The following is an 11,812-nucleotide window of genomic DNA, read 5'->3' as shown; positions in this document are numbered from 1 at the left end:
AGCAAGAAGAGAAGTCAATTGAATTCTCAGTAAGAAAGTCTAGATTTTTTTTTTTTTTCCGGCTGTGCCATGTGGCATGAGGGATCTTAGTTCCCCTGACCAGGGATCAAACCCAGACCCCCTGCAATGGAAACACGGAGCCTTAACCACCAGACTGCCAGGGAAGTCCCAAGAAAGTCTCAATTTTTAAATTACGAACTTTTGAAAATATATACAAAAGAAAAGAATATAATTAAACTCCATGTACTTATCACCCAACTTCAACAATTACTTACCTTATCTACTTACCTTATCTATTTGCCTATCTATTTGCCTTACCTTATCTATTTGCCTTGCAACTTTTTCCCCTGGTGGATTATTTTAAAGCAAATCCCAGGCATTATTTTACCCTTAAATAAGGGCTGGTTTTAAACTGGGTGATCCCATGCACAATGAACAAAGGAGCTAAAACTGCATAATTTTAATTTACTAAAACTAGCTATTTTCAGGCACCATAAAAATTTGTCAGTGGGGACTTCCCTGGCGGCCCAGTGGTTAATACTCGGTGCTTCCACTGCAGGGGGCGCGGGTTTGAACCCTGGTCAGGGAACTAAGATCCCACATGCCGAAGGGCCAAAAAAAAATATTTGGCAATGATTCCTGGAAGTGGAGGTGGGTAGGCATAGAGAAAAGCTGTAAAGCAAGGATACCTATACAGTGTGACAAGCAGAATAATGCCCCCCAAAATGTCCATCCCAGTCCCTGGGATCTGTGACTATGTTATGTTAATGGAAAAGGGGGAATTAAAGTTACTAATCAGCTGGCTTTAAGATAGGGAGGTTGTCCTGAATTATCCAGTTGGGCCCAATGCAATCATGGGGGTCCTTAAAAATGGAGCAGGAAGCAGAAGGAGTGAGTCACAGGGAAATGAGACTATGCCAGAAGGTCAGAGTAATGTGATGCAAGAAGGAATCGACCAAACATTACTGGCTTGGGAGGGGAGGAAGGGAAGCATGAGCCAAAGAAAGCAGGTGGTCTCTAGAGGCTGGAAAAGGCAAGGAAACTTCTTCTGCTTTTAGAGCTGCCAGTAGGGAACACAGCCTTGCCAACATCCTGATTGTAGCTCAGTGGGATCTTTGTTGGCCTTCTAACCTACAGAACTATAAGGTAATAAATTTGTACTGTTTAAGCCACCAAGTTTGGTAATTTGTCAAAGCAGCAATATAATATAAAACGAATGTAGAGAGTGAGATTATATCACCATTTGGCAGTGCTGCAGTGACTATAGAATAGAAAAGAGAAAGCCAACTTTCAGGGAGAGTTTTCCTTATGTGGGAAAGGGTTTTTTCGGAGATCTGAATCATTTAAGCAGATAATGATATACTCACCTGAAGTCATTAGAAGGGGAGTCCTACGTATGGCAAAAGGCTCAGTTTTCAAGTCCTGCTCTTGTGCTAAAAACATAAGGCGGCTGTATGATGTCAACTTTAAAAATGGGAAAAAGGAATGGACACCCTCTGCTGGTAGAGATAAAACAGACTTTTGTTGTTTTGGATTCTGGTGTCCTTGTGTACTCTGGGAACAGTTGGGGCCACCCAGGCCTGTCACAGATGGGGCCTCTGTCTGGAGAGTAACAGACCAACTGTGGACAATAAGCTCCATGTCGACCAATGGGTGATGGGGCCCAATTAAGCTGATTATTTTAGTAATGAGTGATTGGAGAAATGCTTAGGATTTGTATGCTGTTGTTTCAACAAAATTTCTTCTTTTAAAGAATTCTATATGAGATGAGATAAACAGCTTTTCCCAATTAAGATGCTTACAAGGTCAGTTAGAGAAAGAAAAACAAAACAACCTCCAGCATGCTTACTCAACAACAAAATTTATTCAAAGAATTGACATAGTAATTAGTGCCTGTTAGTAATTTACTTTCCGAAATTTTAGTAAAAAAAAAAACCCAAAACCCCTTCATCAGTGACAGGGAATTAAACAAGAAAATTCTTAAGAATTGTTATAGAGATTATATTTCTGATTTTTAAAAATTAAGAAATTATTTCTAAAAAAGAAAAATTCTGAAACAAGTTTCTTTTTTCCTGAGCTGTCCCTCATGCAAAAAAAGGTTGTTTACCACTGTAGTAGAGCTTTTTTATTTGCGTCTGGCAACTTCATTTTCCCCCTTTCAACTGCTTCCTCCAATTCTGGGCAAACTTATCAGAGCATGGGAGTTAGACATGACAGAGGAGCAGGAAGGGGAGGGCAAAAGTAAAGGAAGATATTCTAGAGTTCTAGAGTCTAGAGTTGTTTTATATACATAATATATTTATACATATATTTATGTTTAACATACATAGGTATGTATTATATATTTATTATATTATTGTATATTATATTTTATATATTTACATAATATATTTATATAATATATATGATATAATATATATGTATATATATCTATATATACACACATACATAGAGAAAGAGAAAGTGAACTCTGCATTAATTAGAACTTTTTGGTGAAAGTAACAAAAACCAGGACTTCCCTGGTGGCACAGTGGTTAAGAATCCGCCTGCAAATGCAGGGAACACAGGTTCAAGCCCTGGTCCGGGAAGATCCCACATGCCGCGGCCCGTGCGCCACAACTACTGAGCCTGCGAGCCACAACTACTGAAGCCCGTGTGTCTAGAACCCGTGCTCCGCAACAAGAGAGGCCACTGCAATGAGAAGCCCGCGCACCACAATGAAGAGTAGCCCCCGCTCACCGCAACTAGAGAAAGCCTGTGCGTAGCAACGAAGACCCAAAGCAGCCAAAAATATTAAATAAATAAAATAAAAAAACAAAAACCCATCTGAGCTAGAATGAGTTCATCTTTTCCAACAGATTTCTAAGCAGAGATGCACTTTTTTTTTGAAGAACTTCACACTTATTGATGTTAAGATTTTGCATCTTGTCACTTCTTCCTCAGTAATCTCAGCACATATTTGGTGATAACTTACTCATTTGCCTATTCTTAATTAGCAAACGTTTATAGAGTGCCTACCATATGACAAAGATATTCTAAGCACTGGGGACTCAGTGAATAACATAGAAAAGATCCCTGCTTTCTTGTAACTTATGGTATAGTGGGGGAGAGGGAAAAATAGATTGAAAAAAATTCACACTGAGGAAGCATAGTATGAAGAAAACAAAGGAATGGGATTGATAATAACAGTAGAGACTATTTAGACACAGTGGGCAGGGAAGGATTTCTGAAGAGGTGATGTTTAAGCTGTACATAAAGGATGAAAAGGAGGGAATTATAGAAGTGGGTGGGCAGCATTCCAGGTAGAGGGAATGGTATGCAGAAAGAGTTAGACGGCCTTTTCTTCCTTTTTTTTTTGGCCGTGTGGCTTGCTGGATCTTATCTCCCCGACCAGGGATTGAACCCATGCCCTTTTCAGTGAAAGTGTGGCGTCCTAACCAGTGGACGGCCAGGGAATTCCCAAGAGTTTGGAGTTTTTGATGAATCGGAAGAAGGCTAGTGTGGTTAGGGTGTAGTGAGAGAGAGATGCAGATGGGACATAGGAAGAAACAAGAGTGATAGTCTGGTGCCCCATCATATAGTCTCTTGGGTCACAGCATGCATATTGGATTTGACTCCAAGGATCATGAAGATTTCCAAGCAGGAGAGCGATGTGATCAAATTTGTGTTTTAAGATGATCACTCCTGCTGCTACATGGAGGATGGATTAAAATAGGGCAAGAGCAGAAGACAGGAGAGTCTATTGAAGTTGTCCAAGTGAGCGATGAGGTGGCTTGGACTGAGGTGGGGAAGGCTGAGGTTGGAGAAAAAGGAATGGGCTTTATTTATTTGTTTATTTTTATTTTTGATCGAAATATAGTTGATTTACAATGTTGTGTTAGTTTCAGGTGTACAGTAAAGTGATCCAGTTATACCAATACATATAAAGGGGATGGGTTTTTAAGATAGGTTTAAGAGGTAGATTGGACAGGACTCACTGACGGACTGGAAATGGTAATGTGTGAGAAAGACAGGAATCAAGATTCACTCTTAGGTTTCTGGTCTGAGCCCCTGGGTGGCTAGTGAAACATATCAGTTGGAATGATTTGGGCCCACGTAACAGAAAGCTTGGGCTGAAATAAAAAGAAACGTATTGGGCTTCCCTGATGGTGCAGTGGTTAGGAATCTGCCTGCCAATGCAGGCGACACGGGTTCGAGCCCTGGTCCGGGAAGATCCCACATGCCGTGGAGCAATTAAGTCCGTGCGCCACAACTACTGAGGCTGCACTCTAGAGCCCGTGAGCCACAACTACTGAGCCTGCTTGCCACAACTACTGAAGCCCACATGCCTAGAGCCTGTGCTCCGCAACAAGAGAAGCCACCACAATGAGAAGCCTGCGCACCGCAACGAAGAGTAGCCCCCGCTCGCCGCAACTAGAGAAAGCCTGTGTGCCGCAATGAAGACCCAACACAGCCAAATTTAAATAAACTAAATGAATTTATTAAAAAAAATGTATGGGTTCATGTAGGTTCAGAGGTAGGACAGGCTTCAGAGTCCACTTAATTCCAGCAGTTCTTGATGAGTCTGTCTCATGGTTAAAGACCGATGTGTGATTTTCAGGCCTAACCCTGGGCAATTACAAAAGCTTTGCCTGGCAGGCCTCATGGGGAATATCTGCCTTCTCTACACAGCCTTGGCGCACAGCTAGTGGACTGCGATCTCTGAGGGGGGTTGCAGTCAAGGACTCAGGCCTCCCAGACTCCTGTGCTTCGCTATTTGCATTCCTAGCCCCAGGGCCTTCAATCCTAGGTCTCCTTATCTAGGGCTTGGGCAGAGGTCTTCTTCAGGTGCCTCTGCTGAGACTTCCTTATCTGGGAAGGAGAAGTGCTTTTTCACTCCTAACCCTTTCCCCAGGGTCCATAAAACAGCTGGAGCCTTTTGTTCAGTGAAACCACCACCCAAAACTGATGGATCTGAGCTAATCCATCTGACCTTGACAAGTGCTCTGTTCCAAGGAGAAAATGGAAAGGAGGGAGTCATGCTTTGTCTGGTTTTAACCTCTTTCTCACACTGTCACAGTAAGTGATTAAAGGCTTAACTCTTTCATTTTTGGCTTGCTGGTTTAATTGGCTACTCTGATACCTGACGGCTCTCCGTTCTCTCCTCTCTTTATTGAATGTCATCAGATCAGGAACTACCAGGGTCATCTCACCAGTGTCCTGAGGTTAAAGCTAACATGTGGAGTAGGGCAAAGCTAAGAGACCTGTAGAAATTGGAGCCAGAGCTGTCAGGAGCTCAGCTGACTTGGGAGAAGCCAGTAAGCATGTTAAGTATTTTTTTAGAATTCTACAACAACTCATTTTGTTGTGAGGATTATTGTATTTGAAGATAATTTTATACTATAATATGCTGTACAGATATTAATAATTATTATTGTGTCGTTCTCCTTGAAGCAGAATTCCTGCTGATGAGTTCAAAAGACCTGAATTCTAGCTCTGTCTCCATTGCATACAGTGGTTTAATGATTTAATCTTTGTAAGTCACTTAATCTTTATAAGCTTCATTAATCTCTATCTGTCCATCCCATGTAGTTATAAACACTAAATGAGATAGCATATTTTAAAACTGTAAAGGTTTTGATCAACCCAATTATTTAAAAATCATATCATATTATAAGTTAAGAACGCTAGCATCTTCCTTTCCCTCAACTCCAAACTCCAATTTATTTTCTTCTCTCAAGCCACAGGCTGCTGGGGCCTGTGGACAGTTGGGTTTGAATGAGGCCTTGGGTTCTTTAGAAGTCACGGCTCAGAGGGCTGCTATAAGGGCTGCTCCACTGTGCACTAGCCCAGCTCCTAGAAATGTGTGTGAAAGGAAGCAGGGGTGAGATGGGGAATGGGCAGGAAAGTAACTTGGAAGATGCTTGCCCTCAGACATCACTGGAATTCTTTGTGGAGGAGATTGACTTAGCACTGTGAGAGAGTTTGGGGACTTCCTGGCCCCTAAAAGCCAAAGAAGGAGTTGTGTAGCTGTCCCTGAGCTGGGAGACTATAAAGAAATAAGAGAGCAGGAAAACTTCCTCTAGGTTCTTCAGTGGGGCTGGTAGCCTGATTGTTTTTATGCCATTGGACCCTTGGGGGTAAACACTACTTTGCCTTCCACCATTGTTTCACTGCCACCATTTAGAGTACTCTAAAAACCAGACTTGAGCTACAAGTGGACAACTAAGAAAAATAACCACCAAGGTGTCCCTCAGACACAGAAAAAAGTTCAGTTAGTGTTACTGAACTCAGGTTTGTCTGCTCGCTGCTCAAAAGCCAGTATTTGAGAGACAAGTGTTGGTAGGAAAGGAAAAACTGCTTTATTTAGGAGGCTGGCAACCTGGGGAAAAGGTTTGGACTCGTGTCCAAAAGCCAATTCCCAACTGCCGATCAGGGGGTAAGGGTTTTTAAAGGGAGTTTCAGGGGTGTATAGGCGGAGAGAGGGGGCTTAGTGCAGAAGAGCACAGTCAGCTCCGACAGTCACATTGAAATTGGTCATGCAGTGGTCTGATCAGTGTCATCTTGATTGTTTTAAGTACAGTTAATCTTCAGTTCCAGGGTTGGTTTGTTCCCAGTTCTTTGAGGTCAGTTCTCAGACTTGTGTAAGCTAGAGAAGCTTATGTCATTGCTATAGTCTGGTCATCACATAGTTAACTTTTTCCACCTGATGAGGGTTTTCAGTATCTACAAAACAGCTCAAAGGATATGGCTCAGAATATTATCTGTAGCCCTTGAGTAGGAACTAAAGGTCCTTGCTTTTGTTTAATGGCTAAATTATTATTATTTTGTCTTGTTGTTTTCCTTTGCTTTCACATTTTCTCACTTCTCTGATTAAATTTATTATTTGGCTAAAGTTTTTCTCCAGACAAGAGGCAGGTGGAGGACATGGTGGAGCAGGGGCGGGGTCTGTCCCAGGAAGGCCTCATGGGGTCCTCCTTGTTACAGTAGGCTAGATAGAGTGCACACCAAGCAAGACAGAGTTACTGAAGGGGCTTTACCATCATCCACCAATCTATTACACCAAGCTGCCTGGACATCCGCATGGTCAGGCCATTCAAGATGGCTGTTCTCTTGCTTTCTGTACATCCCTGCTTGACCAGTCCCTGCTTCACTCACATGACTGTCCAATCCTCTTAACCATAGGCCTTAATTAGTCACTGGTAACTGATGAGCCCACCTGATGTGAATTCCCCCTATAGATGGTAGCCTCCTTCTCCCTGCCATGTCCTGCCTGCCATCTGCTGCCCATGGTAGGGGCACCCCAGGACCCTTTGTGTAAGATCCTCCTGTCCAATATACCACTGATGTTGGTGTCTCTGGGCTCTTTCTTTGGTCTCGAGGCTGGGCAGCTACAAGGCTTGCAGGCTTGCCCTGGTGCAGCGCAACAACATCCAACAGCCAGCATCTGGTCATCACGTAATTATCTTTTCCACCTGATGAGGGCTTTGCCTGAGGGTTTTTTCTGGTCAGCAGAGCCTGCCTTGCTGCCCATGTTTCAGGCTGGGATGCTGACCCCAAGGGCAGCCCTCAACCAATAGTTGATGGAAATTAGTATATAAATACTCCATCTTTCTCACCCCTTGAGTAGGATAACTCTGAGGTGTGTTTCATACTGGTCTTCAAAGTTCTCCAGCTCCAGTTAACCCTCAGTGCTAACTTTGTTGATAATAATCCTTTCATTGGCTTTCTTCCTTTCCTTGACTCACTTCCCTGCTCTGCCACCAGTCTCTCCCAGGATCACATCTCAAATCAATTACTTGCACTCAAATCCTTGTCGCAGGGCCTGTTTCTTAGGTAACCCAAACTAGACTTGTACTGTGGCAGGGAGGACTGAATAGAACAAACAGAATACTCCAGCCTGTGCTTCCCTACTTGACTCCTAGAATATTTCCAGTTTGGCCTGAAAGGATTTTCTCTACGGGGAATTTGACCAGCTGGAAAGAATCCCCTACAGATACCGATGCCATGTGTTCCCAACCAGCAGCCCAGCCAGACCATCGTACAGTGAAGCTCTCAGGAAACAAGTCCCACCCACATGCTGGGAGCTTCCAATCAGCTTTTACAGCACTTGACTCCAGTTTTTTAGTTCCATACTCTTAAGTATGAGTGAATAGTTGAGGACCACCAGAAAACATCTAATATGATAGGTGGAAGCCAAATTAATAGGAAAAAGCAACTGAGAGGAATAAAAGACTATTCAGGAAGAAGAAAACTTTTGAAACGTATTAATACCCTCATAGAAATACAGGATCTATGAAGCAAGGCTATGACACCATGACGAAGAGCCATTTGAAGAATGAAAGAAAATTCTAGAAAAGTAAAAACTATAGATGGCTGGAAAATAAACTTGAGGAATCTTCCGATAAAAAGCAAAAAGAACAAAGATGGAAAATAGAGTAAAATAGATGGTAACAGGGCTCCTATACCAAGTTTGGGCTTGAACATACATCAGAAGCTGATGTAGGTGGGCTATCAGAAGCTGAAAAGATAGTAACCTGTTCATATCTGGACAAATTAAAACAAAACCTGGGCAGGTGTACAGTCTAAGAATGGAGGTGGAGGAGGTACTGGTTAGGCAGCTCTTAGACTAGGGAGAATAATGCGAACCTGATGTAAAGGCAGTGGGCATTTTAACAGAAATTAAAAGATGGGAGATTAAATGGCAGAACAGACTAAACTCAAGACTGAGCAGGTGTGTGTGGGCCTGTGGGTCTGATACAAAAGGAGCAAGTTGATAAATGGACGCATCCAGAGTGTCTCCAAGGATCCCAAATGGATTGGACTCCAATAAGCAAGATGTGGAATGAATGAGGACTAGCCAGCTGGAGTGGTGTGAGCGTGCAGCAGATGGAATGCAGATTCCAGAGTTCAGGTTCAATCAATTCATATTTTCTGAGATCTTACAGGGTGTCAAATACTGGGGTAAAGTCCCTTGTCTTCACAGTCAGGGTTGGGTGCCCGCAGAGTGAACGAGGTGAGCCACCACAAAAATGACAACTCTCTTGGGGGTTTGTAGCGAAAGGAGACACAGCCCTTGGCCTGGAGTTGCTGGGGGCGGCGGTGAATGTGTGCGCGGGATATCTGGTGACAGAAACCACGCATGCACACTCGTGCTGAAAGCGCCCACAGGCTCTGCAGCGCAGAGGTCGGAGCGCCTGCTCGGTCACGGAGCGGCGGTGCAGACCACGTCGAAGTCCTGGATATTGGTCTTGGGATCTAGTGGGAAGACCCGAGCCCTCCAGACTTCCTACTAGTGCGAAGGAGGCATAGTGCGCATGCGTCTATCTACCTCAAGGCCCAGTCCAAGGCGGCGGGAAGTTGGTTTTCTGAGTAGCAACTGAATAGCTTGAAGACGGATTGGAGCCGACGGACCAATAAACAAACGTCTCATTGGCTTAGCTTGCTCAGGCTGCCGGTTCTCCAGCTTCCCATTGGCCCTTTCAAGCAGAGCAGGGGCGTGGCTCCAGGAGCTCCGCCCCCGCTCCGCGGCCCAGCCTCGGGGTCCCAGGCTGAGGGAGCCGGGCGGAAGTGAGCGGGTCCCGCCCCTTCCCCCTCTCGTTTTCGTCGGAGCCGCCGCCGCCGCCGCCGTTTCCGTTACCGCCGCCGCCTGCTCTCCGTGCCGTACCCTCGGTCCCCGGCCGCGCGGAGCCGGGATGCACTGCTCCTGCTGTGGGTCCTCATCATGGAGACTAAACGGGTGGAGATTCCCTGCAGCGTCCTGGACGATCTCTGCAGGTACTGGGGCGCCCCGCGCTGCTCCGGCCCCTTGTCGTCCCCTACTCTTTCTCTAAGTTTCGGCGACCCCGGACGCCTCCGCGTCTCCTCCTCCGGCTCACATCCTTGTCCGAGCTTTCCGGTCCCGCCGCTGCTCCCTTTCCCCCTCGACCCTTATCTCGGACGACACCACCCCTCTTCTTCCGCCGCAGCTTCCCTGTTTCTCACGCCCCCCTCCATTCCTCCTCGCGCAGCGCTGGAATTTCCTCATTTTCTTAGTTCCCCAACTACTTTGATTTCCCCGCAAGCGAAGCCGCTTCGCCAAAGCCTGGATCTTTGGCATTTTGGGGGCAGCCCCTCCCCCCTCCCATTGCTTTTTCTGGCTCTCTGGCTTTCACAGACCGTTTTACCCCCTCCTCCCTCCATCTCATTTCCCCAATTCTGTTGAAAGACCCCAAGGTTTTTAAGTCTTAGAATCCCAGGTTCTCGGACAATCCCAGGTTCTCGGAAAATTGCAGGGAGCAATTTTCAAATTTACCATTCCCCCGGAGTATTCTTATGGGTCCGTGGCGTTCTCTGTAAATTGCTGTAAAGAATTATTCTTTTGTTTATTCTCAAACTTATCATTGGAAGTGGGAAAATAAGTCTGGAGTTCCTTCCCCCCACCCCCTCCAATCTCTTAATTATCCTTCTTAAAGGAAATTCTCAACCGCTGGGTTTTAACTCATGGAGTACTTTTACAAGAGAAATTTTCTGAGTTCTTCTCTCTTGTTGGCTATGATTTCAAATAGCCAAGCAAGTGTAAAATGGCCTTAAAATTTTACTTCAAGAAACGGAACTCATTTTGGTGCAGTAATACCCTGAGTTGTCGTCGGTGTAAGTGGGTTGTGAAGTAATTTTAATTACAAATGAGTGAAAGCTCTGATTAAAACAAACACATTTCACGTATTTATGTCTAAAAGTCTGACTTTTAGTAGTTGTGTCGCATTCACGCCTCTTTTAATGGCAAAGGAAGAACTAATACTTGTGGAGTTATTACTGAGTGCCAGGCAGGCACTGGCTACTCTCTTCACATGTATCATTTAATCCTCGAAACCACCCTATTTGGTAGGTGCAGTTTTTTCCATTTTCATCTGACAGACTCAGGTTGTAATTTACACAAGGTCACATTCATCTTAATTTAGAAAATCAAGATTTAAGATCTGGGCCTTTTTAATGTCTGCTTTTTTTCCTACGCAGGTGGATGAAATAGAAAGTCAAGTCTAATGTTATATCCTCACACAAAAAAAGTACATGTAGATAAGTAGATAGACTAATTCTGCAACCACTGAGAATTAACGTCACTGTATTTCTTTAGTGATGGTATGATTATAACTTTTGGAATATGATAGACTCGAATGAACCACTTAAAAGGCCCTCATTTTCTATGATCATTTTTCTTAAAGAGGTTTGATGTCTGTCTTAGGTAAATGAGTGGAAGAACATATACCAGATGTGGGATTATGATTTTTATTTTCTTATTCATGTTTCCAAGATTTTTTAGAGGATGTACATTTTATCGTTAGAAAAATTAAATATGAGTAATATTTGGAAAGGTGAGCAATAGTTTATGTATGAATTAATAGGGATAAGGTGATTTAGAAAAGATGGGTAATCTTATACTTTTTCAGGCATCTAAACTAATTGTCCCATTAGTATTGGGTTTATTTTGTATATTATGGAGGATTACATTATTTAAAGAAGTCAGATCACCATTATGAAGGTGGTTGATTTTATGTGTGTAATCGTACTTAAAAATAATGGTGTTGTGTTTTGTAGACTTCATGTTAAACATCTGTTGTGTTAAATAAAGATTCTTACTTGTTTTTCTAGTTAGTGTATTTAAACTATTTTATACAAATTTTTTGGAATAGAGAAAAATTTCTTTTTTTCCTTTAAGAAAATTTTTTGTAATTACTGTGTTTTGGCTCTGTAAGAATGATGTTTTTAAAAATTAGGGCTAGCTACTTGTTAAACTAACAGTGAAACTGTTACCAAACCAAACTTGGGTCTGCTCCCCTGAGGTGCAGAAAAGCCT

General features: G+C 43.5%; 1 protein-coding gene across 2 annotated transcripts in view; it reads left to right on the top strand.

Annotated features, from left to right (window-relative positions):
* The first annotated feature begins 9,620 nt into the window (after positions 1 to 9,620).
* DCP2 (decapping mRNA 2) overlaps positions 9,621 to 11,812 on the top strand; it is a 43,590-nt gene continuing 41,398 nt past the window's right edge. For both annotated transcript variants that reach the window (XM_082651369.1, XM_082651368.1), the window contains exon 1: positions 9,621 to 9,756. In XM_082651369.1, coding sequence (XP_082507495.1) covers positions 9,704 to 9,756 — 53 coding nt within the window. In that variant the 5' untranslated portion in view covers positions 9,621 to 9,703. The remainder of the gene's footprint in view (positions 9,757 to 11,812) is intronic.

Source organism: Grampus griseus, assembly GCF_964374135.1.
Source record: "Grampus griseus genome assembly, chromosome: 3".
NCBI classification, from domain to species: domain Eukaryota; kingdom Metazoa; phylum Chordata; class Mammalia; order Artiodactyla; family Delphinidae; genus Grampus; species Grampus griseus.
This window is presented reverse-complemented; position numbering and strand designations above follow the sequence as displayed.